Source organism: Lolium perenne, chromosome 5 (assembly GCF_019359855.2).
Source record: "Lolium perenne isolate Kyuss_39 chromosome 5, Kyuss_2.0, whole genome shotgun sequence".
In the NCBI taxonomy this organism is placed as follows: Eukaryota; Viridiplantae; Streptophyta; class Magnoliopsida; order Poales; family Poaceae; genus Lolium; species Lolium perenne.
Window position 1 is genome coordinate 240,916,951 of NC_067248.2, and position 27,727 is coordinate 240,944,677.

Consider the following 27,727-nt stretch of genomic DNA (forward strand, 5'->3'; position numbering starts at 1 on the left):
TGCTACTCTAGTGATGTTATTAAAGTAGTTTTATTCCTCCTGCACGGTGTAATGGTGACAGTGTGTGCATCCGTGTTAGTACTTGGCATAGGCTATGATTGTGATCTCTTGTAGACTACGAAGTTAACTATTGCTATGATGGTATTGATGTGATCTATGCCTCCTTTCGTAGCATGAAGGTGACAGTGTGCATGCTACGTTAGTACTTGGTTTAGTTGTGTTGATCTGTCATGCACTCTAAGGTTATTTAAATATGAACATTGAATATTGTGGAGCTTGTTAACTCCGGCATTGAGGGTTCGTGTAATCCTACGCAATTAGTGGTGTTCATCATCCAACAAAAGAGTGTAGAGTCTAGCATCTATCTATTTATTCTGTTATGTGATCAAAGTTGAGAGTGTCCACTAGTGAAAGTCTAATCCCTAGGCCTTGTTCCTAAATACTGTTATCGCTGCTTGTTTACTGTTTTACTGCGTTTCTACTGCCTGCAATATTACCACCAGTCCTGGACAACAAAGCACTTTTCTGGTGCCGTTGCTACTATTTATTCATACCACCTGTATTTCACTATCTCTTCGCCGAACTAGTGCACCTATTACGTGTGTTGGGGACACAAGAGACTTCTTGCTTTGTGGTTGCAGGGTTGCATGAGAGGGATATCTTTGACCTCTTCCTCCCTGAGATCGATAAACCTTGGGTGATCCACTTAAGGGAAACTTGCTGCTGTTCTACAAACCTCTGCTCTTGGAGGCCCAACACTGTCTACAAGAATAGAAGCTCCCGTAGACATCATATATCCTAAGGAAAGAAATACCCGAAGATCCAGTTGAAGCAAGGCGAGTTATTCGACGATCCAAAGCCTTCACAGTGGTCAAAGGGGAGCTATACAAACGAAGTATTTCGGGCGTGCTGCAGAGGTGCGTCACACCCAAAGAAGGAAGAATCATTTTAAAGGACGTACACGAAGGAATATGTGGTCACCACGCAAGCAGTCGAGCTATTGCAGCCAAGGTCTTTCGGGCTGGATTTTACTGGTTGTCAACAATTGAGGACGCAAAAGAGATAGTACGAACCTGCGACGCGTGCCAAAGATTTGCCGCAAAACCCCACTCTCCGGCGGAAGAGCTGATGCCAATACCATTGTCTTGGCCGTTTGCCCAATGGGGACTCGATATGGTGGGAAAATTGCATAAGGCTTCGCCAGGAGGATACGAGTACATGTTGGTCGCTGTCGATAAGTTCACCAAGTGGATAGAAGCAAAGCCGATAAATTCACCAGATGGAGAATCAGCAGTCAAATTCGTAAAGGGCATCGTTTTTCGATTTGGAGTACCTCACAGCATCGTCACAGACAATGGTAGTAACTTTACGTCCAAGGAATTCAAGGAATACTGCGCGGAAGTGGGCATCAAATTGCACTTTGCGTCAGTTGGGCACCCGCAAACCAATGGCCAAGTCGAGAAAGCCAATGGTATCATCACCAACGGTATTAAAAAGCGTCTGCTGGGACCAGTTGAAAAGGCTCGACATACTTGGCCAGAAGAATTGCCAAGTGTTTTGTGGAGTATCCGAACGACACCAAATACGGCAACACAAGAAACTCCGTTCTTCCTCGTCCACGGAGCTGAGGCAGTACTGCCAATCGAGATAGAGCATGATTCTCCAAGAGTGACGGAGTATGACGAGGAAACTTCGAGAAAGGCTTTGGAGGACGACGTCGATGCACTCGATGAAGCTCGAGATGAAGTACTTTCACGAGTTACCAAGTACCAGCAGGACCTCAAAAACTACCACAGTCGACGGTTGAGGCCAAGATCTTTCCAGGTTGGAGATTTGGTCCTACGGCTAAATCAAAAAAGTACTGAAAAGCTCGAGTCGCCATGGCTAGGCCCTTACGTCGTCACAGAAGTAATCGAAGGAGGTTCATACAGGATCAAGGACAAGAAGACAGGGGTTCCCGAGAAAAACCCCTGGAACGTGGCGCAGCTCAGGCGATTCTACGCCTAGAGTCGAAATATAGTCCTACTCTGTAAAAATACAATGTACTGAAACGCCCGCGAGTTTTCAGACGCACTCTTTTCCTTTTCAGGGCACCGAGTGGGGCTGGAAAGGTTTTTAATGAGGCGGGCTCGCGGTGCTGCAATATAATAAAGATAGTGGAGATATACTTCTTGTTTTTTGACATAATCGGGGGCTAAATGCCTTCAAGGTTACAAGATATACACAATATAGATGAACTAGACTTACAAAAATATTTCGCCTTGGTACAGAATACCTCGCCAAATAGACAATCAGGGGCTAACACCCATAAAGATAGTATACTCATCAAAATTCTATTGCTTTGGCCTAAAAACCTCGCAACAAAAATATAGAACGTCGCCACCAAGACACTCGGGGGCTTGACGATCAAAACCAGAAAAAATATAAATATACATAGTTGGCAGCTTTACAATATAGATCATGTTTACAAATACACAAAGACGCATCAATGGAGAAAATATAGCAAGAAAAAGGAAAAAACCCTCAGCGGGTACTTAGCACATGGTCTATGGTTATTCGCTCATTGGAAGGACGAGTACTATGCTCGGCATAGCTACCCTTCACAAAGAACTCAACATCCATCCGAAGAAGTTCATCCATCATATCTTCGGCTACAGGAGTCACAAGATCATCAATCTTGCCCATGTTTCTCTTCTTTTTTGACATCTTAGCCAGGCACTTGGATACAATTTGATTCATGGGCAATTTTGGATAGCAAATCTTTATCATCATCATAGCAAATCTTGCGCCAGCAGAGAGTTGAGCTCGCACGAAGCCATGGATTCGAGGAGCATCTCGAAATTTCTCCATCAAAGCAGGAAGAGTTTCTGGCATTTTGTTGCGCGGGAACATGGTTCCATACACTAAAAACAAGGTCTTTGTACAAAAGTCGAGGAAATCACGGACCTGAGCCGCGCGATCTTGGAACCTGACAATTTGGTGGGTACGCTCAGGGGTAACCCAAAAGTTAGAACCATGTTGTGCAGCAAGTCTGAGTTGAACACTGGCTCGAGCTTCAACGCGTTGATCTTCGGCAGCAGTATCCAAAAAAGAACCTGGTTCAACAGAGGAAATATTAAGGGAAAATAGCAGGAATTACATCAAGTATGGTTATGCATAGGAAGCATACCTGTCATGTCCAGACTGGCGTCACTCATTAGTTGAAGCATATAATTTTCTCGAGAAGAAGCTTCGGTAGCCTCAGCAACCGCAGCATCCTTTGCAGCAATGGCATCTTGAGCCTGTTGAAGAGCAATTTTTTCCCTCTCCGAAGATCTTCGCGACTGTTCCATTAGCACAAGCATTTGTTTTTTCATGGATTGGAGTTGTTGCCGAAGTTCTTGCAAATCTTGCGACAAGTGTTTACTTGAAGAACCTTCGATAAGGCTATTATCGACAAGGGTTTTCTTCGAGAAGGAAGAAGCAGGCGAAGTATCGGCAGAACAAGGACTGGCGGAGTAGTTATCAAATATCAACTGGAAAAGAAAGTCTCGGTATCAATGATAAGGCAAAATAGAATTTCATTGAGCTTCAGGAAATTTACAAAGATATTACAGGAGGAGTTCTTCAAAAGGATTACTACGACTATTGTCGCCAAAACTGCTGTGGCGACAAGATCTAAAGAAACAGAAAATAAAAAAAGAAGGGGCATTCAACTAGACCTCCGGCTTCGACGAGCTAGGAGTCGAAGTTGGCTTGATCCCGAGATAGGCCAAGATCTTCTTCGTGTTGGGCTTTGCCGCCCTGATCAGCGATCGCCATTTTGTGGTCTCCATCTGTTCTGTGTCGCCTACTTTCATCCAGTCGATAGTTTGCTGGCTGTCAGCGACCAAGGCGACAGTGCTTTCGACAGCAATCTTCATGTTTTCTTGGCGCATCTTCAGTCCAAGATCTTCTGGTGGATTGAAGTCCTTGGCAAGAGCAAGAAAAGTCTTGGGTTCCGTTTTCTTCGGGAAGAAGTAGGGGAACAACCGTGACAATCCTGCGTCAGCCTGTTTAATACCTTCACGAGTTTCTGTTCCATGAAACTCAAGGACAGAGAGTGCGTTGAGAAGAGGATCGTTGTCGGGATCTTCAAGCTCAAATTCTTGGTTTGTTTTACCTGTCGAAGAAAATATATGTTGGTCGACAAGCAAGTAAAGAAAAGTAAGTCTAAAGAGGACAGAATAGATCGACAAACTTACCGACAAAGCGCCGATTCTGCGAGTTTAAGGGCTTGATGATCGATTTTTCACGAGCAGCCTGTGCGGCCTTGTGCTCGTTCAAAGAAGTTTCGGCAGCATGAAGCCTTTTCTGCAGATCTCCGACACCAGCAGCTTCTGCCTTGGCCTTCTCAGCCTCTGCTTTAGCTTTGCCAGCATCAAGTTCGGCCTTCTTGCGAGCCGCCTCACTTTGCTCTAATTTCTGAGCAAGCGTTTCGGCAAGTTTGTTGGCCTCTGCAATTTTTCTGCCAAAATAGTCAAAAATAGTCAACATATCAATAACACAGGAGCAAGAAGCCATGAACAAAAGCAAGCAGGGAGTCATTACCTTCGGTCTTGCTGGCGTACTCGCGATACCCAATGAATTGGGCACCGATGCGAATAAGTTCTTTGATCATGGGCTGTCAAAGAAGGAAAAGAAAAAAAAAGAGCATAGGTATGAGAAAAAACACGACGGCACAAAGGAGCAAATAAAGAAAATATAGATAATGACAAGAAAGAAATTACGGACTTACATCATCCAAAAGAGGACTCGAGGAGCTACCCAATTGCAGGGTAGGCTCCGTGATTGTTTCAACCCTTGTCCTTTTTGGTGAAGGGACAAGGGGGCTTGAAGGAGGAGTAGGAGCGTCGACGTTTTGTTGAGGAGGCAAAGATTCTTCTCCTTCAACGTGCACCTCGGAAACAACCAGAGTGTGCGACGTACTCGTTCGAGCAGTCGCATCAAAAGCTGGTACTTCTTCCTCGTCATCACTACGATTAAGTGGCGGCAGCATAAAAAGCAAGATAGACAAAAATCTTCGAGTGCAAAAATAAAGGGAAATAAAAGGTGACTTACGAGCTGATGAGGGCCTCAAGGTATGGATCATAAGCTGCCTTCTGACGTGAAGGAGCAGCTTCTTCGGCTTTGGAGGTGCCGGAATCTTCGACATCAGCCCTTTTCCTTTTGTTCCTTGGAGAAACAGCAGGAGGAGGAGACTGTGCCGACGTGGTACCCTCCGATTCAGCTTCCTTTTCAGAAGAACCTGCAGATTTTCGAGAACCTGCGGGTTCACTATCAGGGACATGAGCATCTTGGTTGTCTTCATTGACAACAGCACGTTCTTCGACTTCCCCACCTTCAGGAAGGGGAGGAAGCGAGACAAGATCTGGATGGTTCTATATGAAAACAAGGGGAGATGTCAACAAAAGAGATATGCAAAGGATGGCAAATCAAAATGAGTAAAGTCGACAAAAGGTTACCTCGGGGAGCGCATTGGTGGCGCTGAATGGTTTTACGCGACAAGAAGAAGGGACATGATCTTTTTTGCTGAGGGAGGAGATTTTCCGGACAAGCTTTTCTAAATCCTTGACCTCTAAATCCGCAGACAACCGATCTGTATCCTTGTCGCCAGCATACTTCCATAGAGGGTATTTGCGAGCCTGAAGGGGCTGCACTCTGATTCTAAGGAAATACGCCGTGATTTGGATACCTGACAGCTCTTTGCCGTGAGTGTTTTGCAACTCGTGGATGCGAGTCATCAGTGCCTCTGTCGATATTTTTTCTTCCTCGGTGGCCTCTGCATCCCAGGAGCGGCGGCGATAGATTTTCTCGGCACCGTCGAAAGGAGGAATGTTGTCTTCAGCGCATCCATGGTTCTCCTCCTGAATGTACAGCCACTTCTTGCGCCACCCTTGAACTGAGTCAGGGAATTTGACGTCGAAGTAATCGACTTCGGGGCGAACGGAGATAACAACGCCGCCTATATTATAAGCGATATTGGGAGAGCCATTGCGGCGACAAAAGAAAATGCGCTTCCATAGCGCCCAGTTAGGCTGGACGCCAAGGAAGGCCTCGCAGAGGGTGATGAAAATGGAAATGTGGAGGATAGAATTGGGCGTGAGGTGGTGAAGTTGCAGACCATAAACAAAAAGAAATCCTCGAAGGAAAGGATGAATGGGGGCAGAAAGGCCGCGGATGAGATGGTCGATAAAACTTACCCGATACCCCATTGGAGGGGTTGGGTAGCTTTCTTCACTAGGGAAGCACAGCGCCTTGGGCTTCTTGCTGATCCCCAGTTTTTTCAAGAGGTTGATGTCCTGGGTGGAGATCTTGGACCTCTCCCACTCCGCGCTTCCCAGATCTACGGCAGCCATCGACGATTGCGGCGTGCTGTGTTTGGTCAACCTACGCGGTGGCATTAACAATGGCGCAGGAATGCAGCTTGGAGAAGATGAGCTCAGGGAGTTGTGGGGCGCAGGAGGAAGTTTTGCAGAGGAGAGCAGGAGAACGGCGCGAGCGGAAGTGCTCGAGGAAGAAGAAGGGGATCTTATATAGAGGTGCGGTGAAGCGGCGGACCGTTGGATGGAAAAAGTGTGCGGCAGATGATAACCACGTGGAACAGGGGTAAAAAATTATTTTAACCTTGGAGAAGTTACAGTACGTGCGCCAGGAAAAGCGGAGGACGTGTGTCCCCCACTTGCACAACGTGTCAAGATAATGAACTAGCCCCAATTACCATTATCCTTGTACAATATAGAAATTCATACAAAGAAATATAGAGAAGTTTTAAGTTGTCGAATAAAAATAAACAGTGGAGATTTTCCCTGACTCTGCGATTCAAGCAAAATCTCGGGGGCTACTGACATAGGCATCCCCAATGGGTCTGCCGAAGATAGTACCCTGGGTTTATTGAAGGCCCACAACCCGAAGAATATGAAGATTCGGAAGCCCAAGTTGATATTAAGGAAAGTTAGAATTGTAATAGAGGTGGTGTTTGTAATCTTGCGGGATGAGTTGTAAACCTTCCCGGACTTTGTAACTTGTACAACACGAATCCCTCGGCTCCACCTCCTATATAAGGGGGAGTCGAGGGACAAAGAAAGTATCGAATCATTGTCTCTCAAACCCTAGTTTTCATAATCGTCGATTACTTTTCGGCTGAAACCTTCGAGATCTACTTGCCCTCTACTTCCAACGAAACCCTAGTCTACAACCCGTAGGCATTGACAAGTTAATCCCTTGTCAGTATTGAATATGTACTTATGCACTTTATCTCTTATTAAGTTGCTTGTTGTGCGATAACCATGTTCCTGGGGACGCCATCAACTACTCTTTGTTGAATATCATGTGAGTTGCTATGCATGACCGTCTTGTCTGAAGTAAGGGCGATTTACCATGAGTTGAATGGTTTGAGCATGCATACTGTTAGAGAAGAACATTGGGCCGCTAACTAAAGCCATGATCCATGGTGGAAGTTTCAGTTTTGGACAAATATCCTCAATCTCATATGAGAAAATTAATAATTGTTGAATGCTTAAGCATTAAAGAGGAGTCCATTATCTGTTGTCTATGTTGTCCCGGTATGGATGTCTAAGTTGAGAATAATCAAAAGCGAGAAATCCAATGCGAGCTTTCTCCTTAGACCTTTGTACAGGCGGCATAGAGGTACCCCTTTGTGACACTTGGTTAAAACATATGTATTGCGGTGATAATCCAGGCAATCCGAGCTAATTAGGACAAGGTGCGGGCATGATGGCGTGTATTTCACACGTTCGTTGGGCAACCCCAAGAGGAAGGTATGATGCGCACAGCAGCAAGTTTTCCCTCAGAAAGAAACCAAGGTTTATCGAACCAGGAGGAGCCAAGAAGCACGTTGAAGGTTGATGGCGGCGGGATGTAGTGCGGCGCAACACCAGGGATTCCGGCGCCAACGTGGAACCTGCACAACACAACCAAAGTACTTTGCCCCAACGAAACAGTGAGGTTGTCAATCTCACCGGCTTGCTGTAACAAAAAGTTAACCGTATTGTGTGGAAGATGATTGTTTGCAGAAAACAGTAGAACAAGTATTGCAGTAGATTGTATTTCAGTAAAGAGAATTGGACCGGGGTCCACAGTTCACTAGAGGTGTCTCTCCCATAAGACGAACAACATGTTGGGTGAACAAATTACAGTTGGGCAATTGACAAATAAAGAGAGCATGACCATGCACATACATATCATGATGAGTATAGTGAGATTTAATTGGGCATTACGACAAAGTACATAGACCGTCATCCAACTGCATCTATGCCTAAAAAGTCCACCTTCAGGTTATCATCCGAACCCCCTCCAGTATTAAGTTGCTAACAACAGACAATTGCATTAAGTATGGTGCGTAATGTAACTAGTGACTACATCCTTGAACATAGCACTAATGTTTTATCCCTAGTGGCAACAACACAACACAACCTTAGAACTTTCTCACATCTGTCCCGGTGTCAATGCAGGCATGAACCCACTATCGAGCATAAGTACTCCCTCTTGGAGTTACAAGCATCTACTTGGCCAGAGCATCTACTAGTAACGGAGAGCATGCAAGATCATAAACAACACATAGCATAACTTTGATAATCAACATAACAAGTATTCTCTATTCATCGGATCCCAACAAACGCAACATATAGAATTACAGATAGATGATCTTGATCATGTTAGGCAGCTCACAAGATCCGACAATGATAGCACAATGGGGAGAAGACAACCATCTAGCTACTGCTATGGACCCATAGTCCAGGGGTAGACTACTCACACATCACACCGGAGGCGACCATGGCGGCGTAGAGTCCTCCGGGAGATGATTCCCCTCTCCGGCAGGGTGCCGGAGGCGATCTCCTGGATCCCCCGAGATGGGATCGGCGGCGGCGGCGTCTCTGGAAGGTTTTCCGTATCGTGGCTCTCGGTACTGGGGGTTTCGTCACGGAGACTTTTTATAGGCGGAAGGGCAGGTCAAGAGGCGGCACGGGGGCCCCACACTACAGGCCGGCGCGGCCAAGGGGGGGGCCGCGCCGCCCTATGGTGTGGCCCCTCTGTGGCCCCTCTTCGTCTCTCCTTCGGACTTCTGGAAGCTTCGTGAGAAAATAGGCCCCTGGGCTTTGATTTCGTCCAATTCCGAGAATATTTCCTTACTAGGATTTCTGAAACCAAAAACAGCAGAAAAAGAATCGGCACTTCGGCATCTTGTTAATAGGTTAGTTCCAGAAAATGCACGAATATGACATAAAGTGTGCATAAAACATGTAGATAACATCAATAATGTGGCATGGAACATAAGAAATTATCGATACGTCGGAGACGTATCAGCATCCCCAAGCTTAGTTCTGCTCGTCCCGAGCAGGTAAAACGATAACACAGATAATTTCTGGAGTGACATGCCATCATAATCTTGATCATACTATTTGTAAAGCATATGTAGTGAATGCAGCGATCGAAACAATGTATATGACATGAGTAAACAAGTGAATCATATAGCAAAGACTTTTCATGAATAGCACTTCAAGACAAGCATCAATAAGTCTTGCATAAGAGTTAACTCATAAAGCAATAATTCAAAGTAGAGATATTGAAGCAACACAAAAGAAGATTAAGTTTCAGCGGTTGCTTTCAACTTGTAACATGTATATCTCATGGATATTGTCAACATAGAGTAATATAATAAGTGCAATAAGCAAGTATGTAGGAATCAATGCACAGTTCACACAAGTGTTTGCTTCTTGAGGTGGAGAGAGATAGGTGAACTGACTCAACATTGAAAGTAAAAGAATGGTCCTCCATAGAGGAAAAGCATCGATTGCTATATTTGTGCTAGAGCTTTGATTTTGAAAACATGAAACAATTTTGTCAACGGTAGTAATAAAGCATATGCATCATGTAAATTATATCTTATAAGTTGCAAGCCTCATGCATAGTGTACTAATAGTGCCCGCACCTTGTCCTAATTAGCTTGGACTACCGGGTCATCACAATGCATTGTTTTTACCAAGTGTCACAAAGGGGTACCTCTATGCTGCCTGTACAAAGGTCTAAGGAGAAAGCTCGCATTGGATTTCTCGCTATTGATTATTCTTCAACTTAGACATCCATACCGGGACAACATAGACAACAGATAATGGACTCCTCTTTTATGCATAAGCATATACCAACAATTAATAATTTTCTCATTTGAGATTTGAGGATTGTTGTCCAAAACTGAAACTTCCACCATGGATCATGGCTTTAGTTAGCGGCCCAATGTTCTTCTCTAACATATGCATGCTTAACCATATGGTGGTAGATCTCTCTTACTTCAGACAAGACGAACATGCATAGCAACTCACATGAAATTCAACAATGAAAAGTTGATGGCGTCCCCAGTGAACATGGTTATCGCACAACAAGCAACTTAATAAGAGATAAAGTGCATAATTACATATTCAATACCACAATAGTTTTTAAGCTATTTGTCCCATGAGCTATATATTGCAAAGGTGAATGATGGAATTTTAAAGGTAGCACTCAAGCAATTTACTTTGGAATGGCGGAAAAATACCATGTAGTATAGGTAGGTATGGTGGACACAAATGGCATAGTGGTTGGCTCAAGTATTTTGGATGCATGAGAAGTATTCCCTCTCGATACAAGGTTTAGGCTAGCAAGGCTTATTTGAAACAAACACAAGGATGAACCGGTGCAGCAAAACTCACATAAAAGACATATTGAAAACATTATAAGACTCTACACCGTCTTCCTTGTTGTTCAAACTCAATACTAGAAATTATCTAGACCTTAGAGAAACCAAATATGCAAACCAAATTTTAGCATGCTCTATGTATTTCTTCATTAATGGGTGCAAAGCATATGATGCAAGAGCTTAATCATGAGCACAATAATTGCCAAGTATCACATTACCCAAGACATTTATAGCAATTACTACATGTATCATTTTCCAATTCCAACCATATAACAATTTAACGAAGGAGAAACTTCGCCATGAATACTATGAGTAGAAACCAAGGACATACTTGTCCATATGCTACAGCGGAGCGTGTCTCTCTCCCATAAAGTGAATGCTAGGATCCATTTTATTCAAACAAAACAAAAAACAAAAACAAACCGACGCTCCAAGCAAAACACATAAGATGTGACGGAATAAAAATATAGTTTCAGGGGAGGAACCTGATAATGTTGTCGATGAAGAAGGGGATGCCTTGGGCATCCCCAAGCTTAGACGCTTGAGTCTTCTTGATATATGCAGGGGTGAACCACCGGGTGCATCCCCAAGCTTAGAGCTTTCACTCTCCTTGATCATGTTGCATCATACTCCTCTCTTGATCCTTGAAAACTTCCTCCACACCAAACTCGAAACAACTCATTAGAGGGTTAGTGCACAATATAAATTGACATATTCAGAGGTGACACAATCATTCTTAACACTTCTGGACATTGCATAATGCTATTGGACATTAATGGATCAAAGAAATTCATCCAACATAGCGAAAGAGGCAATGCGAAATAAAAGGCAGAATCTGTCAAAACAGAACAGTTCGTATTGACGAATTTTAAAATGGCACCAGACTTGCTCAAATGAAAATGCTCAAATTGAATGAAAGTTGCGTACATATCTGAGGATCATGCACGTAAATTGGCTTAATTTTCTGAGCTACCTACAGGGAGGTGGACCCAGATTCGTGACAGCAAAGAAATCTGGAACTGTGCAGTAATCCAAATCTAGTACTTACTTTTCTATCAACGGCTTAACTTGGCACAACAAAACACAAAACTAAGATAAGGAGAGGTTGCTACAGTAGTAAACAACTTCCAAGACACAAAATAAAAACAAAGTACTGTAGGTAAAAACATGGGTTGTCTCCCATAAGCGCTTTTCTTTAACGCCTTTCAGCTAGGCGCAGAAAGTGTGTATCAAGTATTATCAAGAGACGAAGTGTCAACATCATAATTTGTTCTCATAATAGAGTCAAAAGGTACCTTCATTCTCTTTCTAGGGAAGTGTTTCATACCTTTCTTGAGAGGAAATTGATATTTTATATTACCTTCCTTCATATCAATAACAGCACCAACAGTTCGAAGAAAAGGTCTTCCCAATATAATGGGACAAGATGCATTGCATTCAATATCCAAGACAACAAAATCAACGGGAACAAGGTTATTGTTAACGGTAATGCGAACATTATCAACTTTCCCCAAAGGTTTCTTTGTAGAATGATCAGCAAGATTAACATCCAAATAACAATTTTTCAGCGGTGGCAAGTCAAGCATATTATAAATTTTCTTAGGCATAACAGAAATACTTGCACCAAGATCACATAAAGCATTACAATCAAAATCTTTAATCTTCATCTTAATGATGGGCTCCCAACCATCCTCTAACTTTTTAGGAATAGAGGCTTCACGCTCTAGTTTCTCTTCTCTAGCTTTTATAAGAGCATTTGTAATATGATGTGTAAAAGCCAAATTTATAGCACTAGCATTAGGACTTTTAGCAAGTTTTTGCAAGAACTTTATAACTTCAGAGATGTGGCAACCATCAAAATTCAAACCATTATAATCTAAAGCAATGGGATCATCATCCCCAATGTTGGAAAAAAATTCAGCAGCTTTATCACAGGCAGTTTCAGCAGTTTTAGTAGTTTCAGGCAGTTTTTCGCGCTTTGCATTAGAAGTGGAAACATTGCTAACACCAATTCTTTTATTAGTATGAGTAGGAGGTGCAGCAACATGTGTAGCATTAGCATTACTAGTGGTGGTAATAGTCCAAACTTTAGCTATATTCTTCTTTTTAGCTAGTTTTTCATTTTCTTCTCTATCCCACCTAGCACGCAGTTCAGCCATTAATCTTATATTCTCATTAATTCTAACTTGAATGGCATTTGCTGTAGTAGTAATTTTATCATCTAAATCCTCAGGTTTAGCAGCCATTTTATTAATTAAAGAAGATTGTGATGCAGACATATATGAGATTCGGGTTTCAGCACTAGCAAGTTTAGTTTGCAACCCCGAGATCTCCCTATTCAGATTTTCAAGTTGATTCCCTATATTCTTCAACAAGGTAGATTGCTCATTCATAGTTTTAGTAAACAATTTATTTTGCTCATATTGTGATTGCATAAAGCTCTTGGTAGATCTTTCAATTTCTAGCATCTTTTCTTCATTAGATGAAGCATATCTACCATAAAAATTACCATTAGCAGGGTATGGCCTAGAATCATTGTGATTGTTATTTTTAATGAAATTCACATCAACATATTCTTTTTGAGCAACTAATGACGCTAGCGGAACATTATTAGAATTAACATTAGGCCTACCATTCACAAGCATAGACATAATAGCATCAATCTTATCACTCAAGGAAGAGGTTTCTTCGACAGAATTTACCTTCTTACCTTGTGGAGCTCTTTCCGTGTGCCATTCAGAGTAGTTGATCATCATATTATCAAGAAGCTTTGTTGCTTCACCAAGAGTGATGGACATAAAGGTACCTCCAGCAGCTGAATCCAATAAATTCCGTGAAGAAAAATTTAGTCCTGCATAGAAGGTTTGGATGATCATCCAAGTAGTCAGTCCATGGGTTGGGCAATTTTTAACCAGAGATTTCATTCTTTCCCAAGCTTGAGCAACATGTTCAGTATCTAATTGTTTAAAATTCATTATGCTACTCCTCAAAGATATAATTTTAGCAGGGATAATATCTACCAATAAAAGCATCCTTGCATTTAGTCCATGAATCAATACTATTCTTAGGCAGAGATAGCAACCAATCTTTAGCTCTTCCTCTTAATGAGAAAGGGAACAATTTTAGTTTAATAATATCACCATCTACATCTTTATATTTTTGCATTTCACATAGTTCAACAAAATTATTAAGATGGGCAGCAGCATCATCAGAACTAACACCAGAAAATTGCTCTCGCATAACAAGATTCAGTAAAGCAGGTTTAATTTCAAAGAATTCTGCTGTAGTAGCAGGTGGAGCAATAGGTGTGCATAAGAAATCATTATTATTTGTGGTTGTGAAGTCACACAACTTAGTATTTTCAGCGTTGGCCATTTTAGCAACAGTAAATAAAGCAAACTAGATAAAGTAAATGCAAGTAAACTAATTTTTTTGTGTTTTAGATATAGCAAACAAGATAGCAAATAAAGTAAAACTAGCAACTAATTTTTTTGTATTTTGATTTAGTGCAGCAAACAAAGTAGTAAATAAAACTAAGCAAGACAAAAACAAAGTAAAGAGATTGAGAAGTGGAGACTCCCCTTGCAGCGTGTCTTGATCTCCCCGGCAACGGCGCCAGAAATTTAGCTTGATGGCGTGTATTTCACACGTTCGTTGGGCAACCCCAAGAGGAAGGTATGATGCGCACAGCAGCAAGTTTTCCCTCAGAAAGAAACCAAGGTTTATCGAACCAGGAGGAGCCAAGAAGCACGTTGAAGGTTGATGGCGGCGGGATGTAGTGCGGCGCAACACCAGGGATTCCGGCGCCAACGTGGAACCTGCACAACACAACCAAAGTACTTTGCCCCAACGAAACAGTGAGGTTGTCAATCTCACCGGCTTGCTGTAACAAAAAGTTAACCGTATTGTGTGGAAGATGATTGTTTGCAGAAAACAGTAGAACAAGTATTGCAGTAGATTGTATTTCAGTAAAGAGAATTGGACCGGGGTCCACAGTTCACTAGAGGTGTCTCTCCCATAAGACGAACAGCATGTTGGGTGAACAAATTACAGTTGGGCAATTGACAAATAAAGAGAGCATGACCATGCACATACATATCATGATGAGTATAGTGAGATTTAATTGGGCATTACGACAAAGTACATAGACCGTCATCCAAGTGCATCTATGCCTAAAAAGTCCACCTTCAGGTTATCATCCGAACCCCCTCCAGTATTAAGTTGCTAACAACAGACAATTGCATTAAGTATGGTGCGTAATGTAACTAGTGACTACATCCTTGAACATAGCACTAATGTTTTATCCCTAGTGGCAACGACACAACACAACCTTAGAACTTTGTCATCCGTCCCGGTGTCAATGCAGGCATGAACCCACTATCGAGCATAAGTACTCCCTCTTGGAGTTACAAGCATCTACTTGGCCAGAGCATCTACTAGTAACGGAGAGCATGCAAGATCATAAACAACACATAGCATAACTTTGATAATCAACATAACAAGTATTCTCTATTCATCGGATCCCAACAAACGCAACATATAGAATTACAGATAGATGATCTTGATCATGTTAGGCAGCTCACAAGATCAGACAATGATAGCACAATGGGGAGAAGACAACCATCTAGCTACTGCTATGGACCCATAGTCCAGGGGTAGACTACTCACACATCACACCGGAGGCGACCATGGCGGCGTAGAGTCCTCCGGGAGATGATTCCCCTCTCCGGCAGGGTGCCGGAGGCGATCTCCTGGATCCCCCGAGATGGGATCGGCGGCGGCGGCGTCTCTGGAAGGTTTTCCGTATCGTGGCTCTCGGTACTGGGGGTTTCGTCACGGAGACTTTTTATAGGCGGAAGGGCAGGTCAAGAGGCGGCACGGGGGCCCCACACTACAGGCCGGCGCGGCCAAGGGGGGGGGGCCGCGCCGCCCTATGGTGTGGCCCCTCCGTGGCCCCTCTTCGTCTCTCCTTCGGACTTCTGGAAGCTTCGTGAGAAAATAGGCCCCTGGGCTTTGATTTCGTCCAATTCCGAGAATATTTCCTTACTAGGATTTCTGAAACCAAAAACAGCAGAAAATGACAAGCGGCACTTCGGCATCTTGTTAATAGGTTAGTTCCAGAAAATGCACGAATATGACATAAAGTGTGCATAAAACATGTAGATAACATCAATAATGTGGCATGGAACATAAGAAATTATCGATACGTCGGAGACGTATCAGGGCACTATTAGTATACTATGCATGAGGCTTGCAACTTGTAGGATATAATTTACATAACACATATGCTTTATTACTACCGTTGACAAAATTGTTTCTTGTTTTCAAAACCAAAGCTCTAGCACAAATATAGCAATCAATGCTTCCCTCTGCGAAGGGCCTTTCTTTTACTTTTATGTTGAGTCAGTTCACCTATTTCTCTCCATCTCAAGAAGCAAACACTTGTGTGAACTGTGCATTGATTCCTACATACTTGCATATTGCACTTGTTATATTACTTTACATTGACAATATCCATGAGATATACATGTTACAAGATGAAAGCAACCGCTGAAACTTAATCTTCCTTTGTGTTGCTTCAATACCTCTACTTTGAATTATTGCTTTATGAGTTAACTCTTATGCAAGACTCATTGATGCTTGTCTTGAAGTACTATTCATGAAAAGTCTTTGCTATATGATTCATTTGTTTACTCATGTCATTTACCATTGTTTGGATCGTTGCATTCATTACATGTGCTTACAATAGTATGATCAAGGTTATGATGGCATGTCACTCCAGAAATTATCTTTGTTATCGTTTACCTGCTCGGGACGAGCAGGAACTAAGCTTGGGGATGCTGATACGTCTCCGATGTATCGATAATTTCTTATGTTCCATGCCACATTATTGATGATATCTACATGTTTTATGCATACTTTATGTCATATTTATGCATTTTCCGGCACTAACCTATTAACGAGATGCCGAAGAGCCGATTCTTTGTCATTGCTGTTTTTGGTTTCAGAAATCCTAGTAAGGAAATATTCTCGGAATTGGACGAAATCAACGCCCAGGGGCCTATTTTCACACGAAGCTTCCAGAAGACCGAAGATGATACGAAGTGGGGCCACGAGGTGGCCAAACACTAGGGCGGCGCGGCCTGGCCCTTGGCCGCGCCGGCCTATTGTGTGGGGCCCTCGTGTGGCCCCCTGACCTATCTCATCCGCCTACTTAAAGCCTTCGTCGCGAAACCCCCAGTACCGAGAGCCACGATACGGAAAACCTTCCAGAGACGCCGCCGCCAATCCCATCTCGGGGGATTCAGGAGATCGCCTCCGGCACCCTGCCGGAGAGGGGAATGATCTCCCGGAGGACTCTTCACCGCCATGGTCGCCTCCGGAGTGATGAGTGAGTAGTTCACCCCTGGACTATGGGTCCATAGCAGTAGCTAGATGGTCGTCTTCTCCTAATTATGCTTCGTTGTCGGGTCTTGTGAGCTGCCTAACATGATCAAGATCATCTATCCGTAATGCTATATGTTGTGTTTGTTGGGATCCGATGGATAGAGAATACTATGTTATGTTGACTATCAATCTATTACCTATGTGTTGTTTATGATCTTGCATGCTCTCCGTTATTAGTAGAGGCTCTGGCCAAGTTTTTACTCTTAACTCCAAGAGGGAGTATTTATGCTCGATAGTGGGTTCATGCCTCCATTAAATCTGGGACAGTGACAGAAAGTTCTAAGGTTGTGGATGTGCTGTTGCCACTAGGGGTAAAACATCGATGCTATGTCCGAGGATGTAGTTATTGATTACATTACGCACCATACTTAATGCAATTATCTGTTGTTTGCAACTTAATACTGGAAGGGGTTCGGATGATAACCTGAAGGTGGACTTTTTAGGCATAGATGCATGCTGGATAGCGGTCTATGTACTTTGTCGTAATGCCCAATTAAATCTCACTATATTCATCATATCATGTATGTGCATGGTCATGCCCTCTCTATTTGTCAATTGCCCAACTGTAATTTGTTCACCCAACATGCTATTTATCTTATGGGAGAGACACCTCTAGTGAACTGTGGACCCCGGTCCATTCTTTTATATCGAATACAATCTACTGCAATACTTGTTCTACTGTTTTCTGCAAACAATCATCATCCACACTATACATCTAATCCTTTGTTACAGCAAGCCGATGAGATTGACAACCTCACTGTTTCGTTGGGGCAAAGTACTTTGGTTGTGTTGTGCAGGTTCCACGTTGGCGCCGGAATCCCTAGTGTTGCGCCGCACTACATCTCGCCGCCATCAACCTTCAACGTGCTTCTTGGCTCCTACTGGTTCGATAAACCTTGGTTTCTTACTGAGGGAAAACTTGCCGCTGTACGCATCACACCTTCCTCTTGGGGTTCCCAACGGACGCGTGCTGTACGCGTATCAATGTCCTCCTCTAAATCACGCATGTTCTTGTTCAATGTTAATAATGCCATAATTTCAGAAGCGTACAAAAAATAATTATTGGAGATAGCGCTAAGAAATAGCCAATTGTACAATATATTTTATCCTCTCTTCACTCACACGCACTACATAAAATAAGATTTTCTTATCAGCCACATGACATAACAAATCTTACAGCACATAACAGTCCGCTTTTTTAAAAAAAACTTCCCACCGACCAAATCTACCGTATAGGAAAAACATAAATCAAATAGCACCGCATTTGAGAGTTGTCTCTTTATCCTGCTTGTGGAAGTAGCACTTGTCCATTCCACTGAATATTCATCCCATTCCTTTTGTCCATGTTACTGAATATTCTTATTCATCCGATTCTTCCTTGTAAGCGGAAGGATCGTGGAGCGTGCATCCTTTCACCAAGCAAAGTTCTCCCTTCTTGATACGTGATGCCTCATGCAGCCCTAAACAGAAAATCAATTGTTACTTTCCAGTATTTAGTCATTTCAATGAATCTCATCTTATATAATCTTCTCTTGTTGCACCAGTAGATTTGTGAATCTCGAGAACTTTGTGTATATAAATACTTGAATGAATGGCATATACCTAAGAAGTACAACCAATGTCTAAGTTTATTCGCGTATATATTATATGTGTATAATATATTATATGTGGCATACCTAAGGAGTAAAACCGATGCCATTAAATTCGTAATCCAAAAAACTTTTCAGTAGTTATCACTTATCACCGTGTTTAAAAAAAGTCACTTATTAGTAGTATAATTGTTGGTCAAAGGCTTATCCTAACAAAACCTAATGTATGGAGAATTTTGGAACTAAGGGAGTAGGTTGAAATTTTGGATAAAATACAAGTGAAACAGAAGGGAAAGGTTCATGCATTTAATGGTGGAATAATACTTTTTGATATGTAATATATCAAACTGTTGGAGTTAAAACTACGCTGTATATCATTAGATATCTAACCAACCTTTGAGAACATGAGAAATGTTATGATCAGTTGATTCTGTGAACAAGTAACATAGAGGAGTATTACTGATGGAGTGTGGTGTATATGCAATGTATTACCTGTGGTATAAAAGTTTCTGTAAGGATAATATGTTGAATGTCTTCTTTTAGGAATACTTCTGAATTCCAGTGTATCAAGTTGTACAACTAAGGCACCAGTGGTCGTAGATAGAACGATTGTGTTACTATCGCTATCATACCCCAGTATATAGGTCTTCTTTCTATCCTTCTGCGATACCAACGGAAGGAGCCCATTTACTTCAATAGTTTTCTGCAATACCCATCCGACAACACCTTCATTCTTCAATTTTCTTCCCCATAATTGTATGCGTTGACTGGACTTCAAAAAAATCATGAGACATAGGCCACTATCTGGTGTCCATAAAATCTGAAAATAATCGAAGCCAGTGAAATGTACATTAGATGGCTTCTCAATCACAACAAGACTTTGCCTTTCCAAATCTAACTCGAGGATGCGACCACCATCAAGCAGCCAAAAAACTGAATTTCCTGCTATAACACCGGGCCTTGTATCACATATCCTATCAGTAGTTGCCAGTGAGATGGTATTTCCCCATACACCAGAGACTGATTCGTAGAGACAACACAGTGCATGGTCTTTATCATAATCATCGCACATAAGAACCACCTTAAATGGGTTCATAATGCAATCACCATGCACATGTCCATCTTCAGTAGCGGCACAGAACACAGCCGCGTTTTTAACATAACCATTTTGATACCTGCCGAACCTAGGTGGAAGAGGTATAAGGTGGTCATGGCCAGTGAGTGGATCCCATACGATGGCCTCTGCGCTTTTCCTATCGAGGAGGATGGCAAGACCATGGTGGAAGCCATGAACGCTGAAATCTCCATATCGACGGTTCTGCTGCAATGGGAAGCGCGTGACAGGGATCTGGTCGGGTGCATCCATTGTAGGCATGAATACTGCAAGCCAACCATGATACCCTGCAAAGAAGCCAAGTAGAGGAGGTTTCTTGTGGTGTCTGCGAAAGCGTCGGAGGAAGTTTGGATCTAAGAGAATGTTGCGCCAGCATGTGCAAACAAGGGAGGCGCGCGGAAGGGAGGAAGGCTGCGGAGGGAGGCGGAGTAGAATCTCCTCCAGAAGGTATTTGTCATTAAGTGGGTGCACCGGTGATGGAGTGGTGGGATGGCGGATCATTAGGCTAATTGTTGGTGCTGGGTTCTATCTATGCGTAGCGTGAAGCCGGAGGGGAATGGACGGGGTGGGGGGCTCAGCACTCAGGTGAGCACATGTAGTACTAGATGGTACTTATGGTACAAAGATGGTACTTATGGTACAAAGGTGACGTTAGTATCAATGAAATTTCTGAATATTCATTGTGCCGACTCACCTTGTTCTTCACCATCAACAATAACTCTAATGTGAGGACAACTGAATCGGCTAACTTTATGTGTCCATTGGTGACAACCATGTTAGACATACAGACAAGTACTTAATACTAACTTACCTCTCGGATAGGTACCATTAAGTTTTAATTTGTCATTTGATTAGGCGGCCGGCAATTTTGGATGCATTCTGTTGGCGCAGTTAATTGGAATGTGCGTTTCATCCAGCATTCCAGCTCGAGAGTTCGTTCCAAATAAGTTGACATATTTTTTTCTTCCAAATGAGCCAACCTATACACTAAAATGCGCTTGATATATATGTATCTGGACCAAATCTAATCAAAACTGTGTTAATTAATTTGGAACGGAGAGACTATACTAGAAATGAATGGTATTGTCAAACGTCACATCAGGTCGGAACAAATATAAAGAGTTCAACGCAAGAAGAGTTCTTAAGGGAAAATAATAATGGGTTGGGGCTCGATAATATGTAGTACTCTCTCCGTCTAATAAAACATGTCTTAACATTGTCTAAATTTAAATATATCTAGAGGACAAAAAATATTTAGATATATCTAAATTTAGACAAATTTAAGACATGTATCATGACCGGAGGGAGTACTAGGAATGAAAGCGATTACAAAACGTTACATCTTGTCGGAAAAAATATAAAGAGTTCAACGTAACTCACTATAGGAACCAGTTAAGGTGCCAACAGACACTGTTGCTATCGGCACAGGTTTGTGCTGACGGTTGCCGTCGGCACAAGAAAGCCTTGGCACACACAGGTCGGATGTCGGCACAGATTTGGCTGTCGGCACATAACGCAGCCCGACGGCAGCTCGAGCCATCGACACAAGTCGAGGTGGGCCCGATGAGCGTCTAACGGCCGTTAGACCAGGTCATGCGTTGTGCCCACAACATTGCCGTCGTAACAACCTACAGGCACAACCGCGGGCATGCTGCCACGTGTCCATAAACTGTTCGGTATTGCCGTCGGCACAAGCTCATCGGCACAGCCGATCCCAGGAACCTGTCAGCTTCCAAAAAATAATAGCAACTACGCCGATGGTAGTGTCGTCGGCACATACCCTACCATTTGGCACGGTTGAAGGTCTGTGCCGACGGCAATGTCGTCGACATAGTTGCTGCCATTTTTTTTTTCGAGCAAAATAACAGTTAATTCACAAAATAATTAGCAGCAAAAATAGCAATTAAATCAGAAGATCATCACCACAACAAGATCATCATCATATAGAAGGTAGCAAGATCATCATCATACACAATGTAGCAACTATCATCATCATAACATGGTAGCAAGTATCATACACATCGACAAACACCCGCTCGACATCTGATATAATGACTCCCAACTGATGTCATCACTCCCAAGATCAGGCGACGAACGTCGGCGTAGGTGAATAGAGGCAGAACAAGCACCAGAACCGGAACCACCAGAAGAAACACCGGAAGCACCAGGAAAATGGCGGCCGAGGTGCATCGGTGTGCCCTCGCGTGACACACTCGGAGAGGGTCGGGTCCACGAACATCCCGTTCCCTACATGTTTGAGCAAGAGTTAGCATCTTAGCCATGTAACAGGAAAACGGTGATAGGTGGTTAGACACAGAATTACTGAGGTTTGTGCATAGTATGTGGCCGCGAAAGCTTCCTTCGATGGGCACACTGGAGTCGGCCCCGTCCTAGGGGGTTGCTCTTCCGGAAGTGGGATCCTCTCTCCAGTCAAGATAGTTTAGATGTCAAGCGCTGCAGAAATTAAAGGTTCAAACTAGGGGAGGTGGGACTTGTCATGTCTTGCAACCATAAAGAATGGAAATTACCATACTCGTTGCATCATAGTACTGTTCCCATGCTCCTCTCTGAACGTCCCACTCGGCTACAACCGTCAAATGCTTCTGCCTCAAACTCAGCCTACAATTTAAAAAATAAGGATTCTCGTCAACTAAGCCATTCAGGAATGAATGTTGGAAAGAAGATGAAAATGAGAAAAACTTACATCGGGATGACCGCTTCGGTGTTAGCAATCCGCTGCTGACCTTCACGATACCGCCGTGTTTCCCCCTCTGAGCGAAGTAGCGGCTCAGGAGCGAGACTCTCGACTTCCGTCAGAGACCTGACCTCCAAGAAGCTCATTTCGTTGCGCGGCTGGGCAAACCTCCACGCCGCAACGTCGTATGCACGGGCAACATCCTCCTTCCTGTAGAAGGTGCCGAGCCACACACGCACTCCACCGGCGGTGATTTCACCCGAAAAATGTTCCCCAGGCCGCAAGCAAACGCCGAGGAGACCCGTGTTGCTACCGCAACGAGGAGCCATCTCAACGGCAGCGGAGCTCAGAGGATTTTATGGTGGTGTTGGAGGAGAGAAGTGTTGGTGGTCGTGTTGTCTTGTGTTGGAGGAGAAGACATGGCTATATATAGGGTGGCGAGGGGCTGAAACGGCGGGAATACTTGGCGGGAGAGAATGGGCGCGAGAAAAACGGTGGGAAAACATGGTGGGAAAGAAAGGGCGGGAGAGAACGAGTGGAAAAGCTTTGGCGGGAGAAATTGGGCAGGAAAGCTGCATCGATGGCATTGCCGTTGGCACAGTTTAGGCACCGTTTCCCCGCCATCACGGAAACTGTGCCGAGGGCTGAAACTGTGCCGAGTGTGGCTATCGACACAATGGAAGGTGTGCCAACGACTGAAACTGTGCCGAGGGCGGCCGTCGACACAATGGAAGGTGTGTCGGTGGCTGAAACTGTGCCGAGGGATGCCGTCGGCACAGACTCCACTGTGCCGACGATGTTTTTGGGGGGCTCGCGTGGAGGACCTCTGTGCCAACGACCCCGATAATTTGCCGTCAGCACAGGTCCTGGCCGTCGGCCCCTTGAGTACATGTGTGAGAATCTGCTAGAAACCTCTTATGCAACGTGGATATGCATGAAAAGGATCTATACGTCTATAAGATCCTCCCCTTCCATCAAACTTATGGTTGATAAAAAATACTAAACTTGGAGAGAATGAATCCATGTTATGCTCTAGTATGGTCCTTTGTGAAAAAAGTCTGCCAAATTCTTGGAAGGCACATACAAAAGTGTGAGATCGTGATCGTGCACGTCAATGCGTACAATGGAGGCATCTACACCTATGTTCTTGGTGAGCTCATCCTTCATAGGATCTCGCGCAATGTTGATAGCGCCAATACTGTCTGACAAGAGAGGAGTCAGTGTAGCAGAAACAATAAAATCTTCCAATAACTCGGCCTATGCGCTCGAAAGGAAAACCGTTGTCTGTTTCTTCATCTTCCAAGTAATGAGTGTGTTGGAGATATGCCCAAGAGGCAATAATAAAGTGGTTATTGTTATATCTTTGTGTTTATGATAATAGTTTGCATCTCATGCTATAATTGTATTAACCGGAAACATTAATACATGTGTGTTATGTAAACATAAAAGAGTCCCTATAGTAAGCCTCTTGTTAAACTAGCTTGTTGATTAATAGATGATCGTGGTTTCGTGATCATGAACATTGGATGTTATTAATAACAAGGTTATGTCATTGGTTGAATGATATAATGGACACACACCCATATGAGCGTAGCATAAGATCAAGTCATTAAGTTCAAATTGCTATAAGCTTTCGATACATAGTCACCTGAGTCCTTCGACCATAAGATCATGTAAATCACTTACACCGGAAGAATGCTTTGATTACATCAAACGACATTGCGTAAATGGGTGGTTATAAAGATGGGATTAAGTATTCAGAAAGTGTGAGTTGAGGCATATGGATCAAGAGTGGGATTTGTCCATCCCGATGACGGATAGATATACTCTGGGCCCTCTCGGTGGAATGTCGTCTGATTAGCTTGCAAGCATGTGACTAGTTCACAAGAGATGACATACCATGGTACGAGTAAAGAGTACTTGTCGGTAACGAGGTTGAACTAGGTATGAGATACCGATGATCAAACCTCGGACAAGTAAAGTATCGCGTGACAAAGGGAATCGATATCGTATGTAAATGGTTTAATCGATCACCGAGTTATCTTTGAATGTGTGGGAGCCATTATGGATCTCCAGATCCCGCTATTGGTTATTGGTCGGAGAGGAGTCTCGACCATGTCTGCATAGTTCACGAACCGTAGGGTGACACACTTAAGGTTTGATGCCGTTTTAAGTAGATATGGAATATGGAATGGAGTTCGACTTCGAATGTTGTTCGGAGTCTCGGATGGGATCCAGGACATCACGAGGAGTTCCGAAAGGGTCCTGAGAATAAGATTCATATATAGGAAGTCACTTTCCAAGTTTGGAAATGATCCGGTGCATTTATGGAAGGTGCTAGAATGTTCTAGAACCTTCCGGAAGAAATCACCATGGAAGGTGGAGTCCCGGAAGGACTCCACCAACCCTAACCAGCCAACCAAGAGGGAAGGTGGAGTCCACGGTGGACTCCACCTCCTTGGCCGGCCATAGGGAGAAGGAAAGGGAGAAGTCCCAACTCCCCTAGGTTTCGCCCATATGGAATGTTTTGAATTGGGGTCTTATTCGAATCTTTGGGCTAACCCTTGGGGTTCCACCTATATAATGAGGGAGAGAGGGAGGGGGGCGGCCACCACAAGAGCTTCACCACCCAGGGCACCCAAGGCCGGCGCCCCCCAAGTGGCCCCTCTCCCCAAACCCTAGCCGCCCCCCTCTTCCCAATACTCCCGCGGTGCTTAGGCGAAGCCCTACCGGAGATCTCTGATACGTCTCCAACGTATCTATAATTTCTTATGTTCCATGCTAGTTTTATGACAATACCTACATGTTTTATTCACACTTTATAATGTTTTTATGCATTTTCTGGGACTAACCTATTAACAAGATGCACAGTGCCAGTTCCCGTTTTCTGCTGTTTTTGATTTCAGAAAAGTTAGTTTACAAATATTCTTGGAATTGGACGAAACAAAAGCCCACGGCCTTATTTTCCACGGAGGGTTCCAGAAGACCGAAGAAGAGTCAAGGAAGGCCAGCAGGGGGCCCACACCATAGGGCGGCGCGGGGGGCCCCACTGCCGCGCCGCCATGTGGGAGGGAGCCCCCTGGCTCCCCCGACTCTGCCCCTTCGCCTATTTATTCCTTCGTCCGCGAAAACCCTAGCACCGATAGCCAAAATACCAGAACAGTTCCAGAGACGCCGCCGCCGTCAACCCTAACTCGGGGGGTTCAGAAGATCTCCTCCGGCACCCTGTCGGAGAGGGGAATCATCACCGGAGGGCTCTACATCACCATGCCCGCCTCCGGATTGATGCGTGAGTAGTTCATCCTTGGACTATGGGTCCATAGCAGTAGCTAGATGGTTGTCTTCTCCTCTTGTGCCATCATGTTTAGATCTTGTGAGCTGCCTATCATGATCAAGATCATCTTATTGTAATGCTACATGTTGTGTTTGTTGGGATCCGATGAATATGGAATACTATGTCAAGTTGATTATTGATCTATCATATATGTGTTGTTTATGATCTTGCATGCTCTCCGTTGCAAGTAGAGGCTCTGGCCAAATTGATACTTGTAACTCCAAGAGGGAGTATTTATGCTAGATAGTGGGTTCATGTCTCCATTGAATCTGGGGGAGTGACAGCAATCCCTAAGGTTGTGGATGTGCTATTGCTGTAGGGATTCGTTGCATAGAAAACAAAAATTTTCCTACCGCGAACACGCAATCCAAGCCAAGATGCAATCTAGAAGACGGTAGCAACGAGGGGATTATCGAGTCTCACCCTTGAAGAGATTCCAAAGCCTACAAGATGAGGCTCTTGTTGCTGCGGTAGACGTTCACTTGCCGCTTGCAAAAGCGCGTAGAAGATCTTGATCACGGAGCCACGAACGGGCAGCACCTCCGTACTCGGTCACACGTTCGGTTGTTGATGAAGACGACGTCCACCTCCCCGTTCCAGCGGGCAGCGGAAGTAGTAGCTCCTCTTGAATCCGACAGCACGACGGCGTGGTGTCGGTGGTGGTGGAGAAACCCGGCGGAGCTTCGCTAAGCGTGCGGGAAGTGGAGGAGCGGGGCGGCTAGGGTTTGGGGAGAGGGGGCGCCGGCCACTATAGGGGTGCGGCCACCTTGTGGTTGTTGGGGTGGCCGGCCCCCTCCCCTTGGCCCTCATTATATAGGTGGAAGCCCCAAGTGTTGGACTACAAGTCTCCGAATAAGACCCGAACCCAAAACCTTCCATGTGATAGGGAAACCTACCCAAGGTGGGAATCCCACTTGGGGTGGGATTCCCCCCTTCCATGTGGGGGGGTGGCCGGTCCCCTTTGGGGAAGTCCACTTGGGACTCCTCCCCCTCTAGGGTTGGCCGGCCATGGAGGTGGAGTCCCTTTGGGACTCCGCCTTCCATAGTGGTTTCTTCCGGACTTTTCTAGAACCTTCTAGAACCTTCCATAGAACCTTCCGGATCATTTTAAATCTTATAAAATGACTTCCTATATATGAATCTTATTCTCCGGACCATTCCGGAACTCCTCGTGATGTCCGGGATCTCATCCGGGACTCCGAACAAATATTCGAACTCCATTCCATATTCAAGTTCTATCATTTCAACATCCAACTTTAAGTGTGTCACCCTACGGTTCGTGAACTATGCGGACATGGTTGAGTACTCACTCCGACCAATAACCAATAGCGGGATCTGGAGATCCATAATGGCTCCCACATATTCAACGATGACTTTAGTGATCGAATGAACCATTCACATACGATACCAATTCCCTTTGTCATGCGATATTTTACTTGTCCGAGGTTTGATCATCGGTATCACTCTATACCTTGTTCAACCTCGTCTCCTGACAAGTACTCTTTACTCGTACCGTGGTATGTGGTCTCTTATGAACTCATTCATATGCTTGCAAGATATTAGACGACATTCCACCGAGAGGGCCCAGAGTATATCTATCCGTCATCGGGATGGACAAATCCCACTGTTGATCCATATGCCTCAACTCATACTTTCCGGATACTTAATCCCACCTTTATAACCACCCATTTACGCAGTGGCGTTTGATGTAATCAAAGTACCTTTCCGGTATAAGTGATTTACATGATCTCATGGTCATAAGGACTAGGTAACTATGTATCGAAAGCTTATAGCAAATAACTTAATGACGTGATCTTATGCTACGCTTAATTGGGTG

At 44.0% G+C, this 27,727-nt stretch overlaps 1 protein-coding gene across 1 annotated transcript; it reads right to left on the minus strand.

Moving 5' to 3' along the window:
• Positions 1 to 19,132: 19,132 nt before the first annotated feature.
• On the minus strand, positions 19,133 to 20,113 carry LOC127304228 (uncharacterized). Its single transcript, XM_051334926.1, has 2 exons — positions 19,598 to 20,113; positions 19,133 to 19,141 (listed from the first exon to the last, which is right to left on the minus strand). Exons 1-2 carry the CDS (start codon positions 20,111 to 20,113, stop codon positions 19,133 to 19,135), a joined length of 525 nt encoding a protein of 174 aa, XP_051190886.1.
• Positions 20,114 to 27,727: the final 7,614 nt, after the last annotated feature.

Excerpts from the sequence above, each read along its gene's own strand:
- LOC127304228 (XM_051334926.1), bottom strand. The coding sequence starts at position 20,113 with ATGGATGCACCCGACCAGATCCCTGTCACGCGCTTCCCATTGCAGCAG.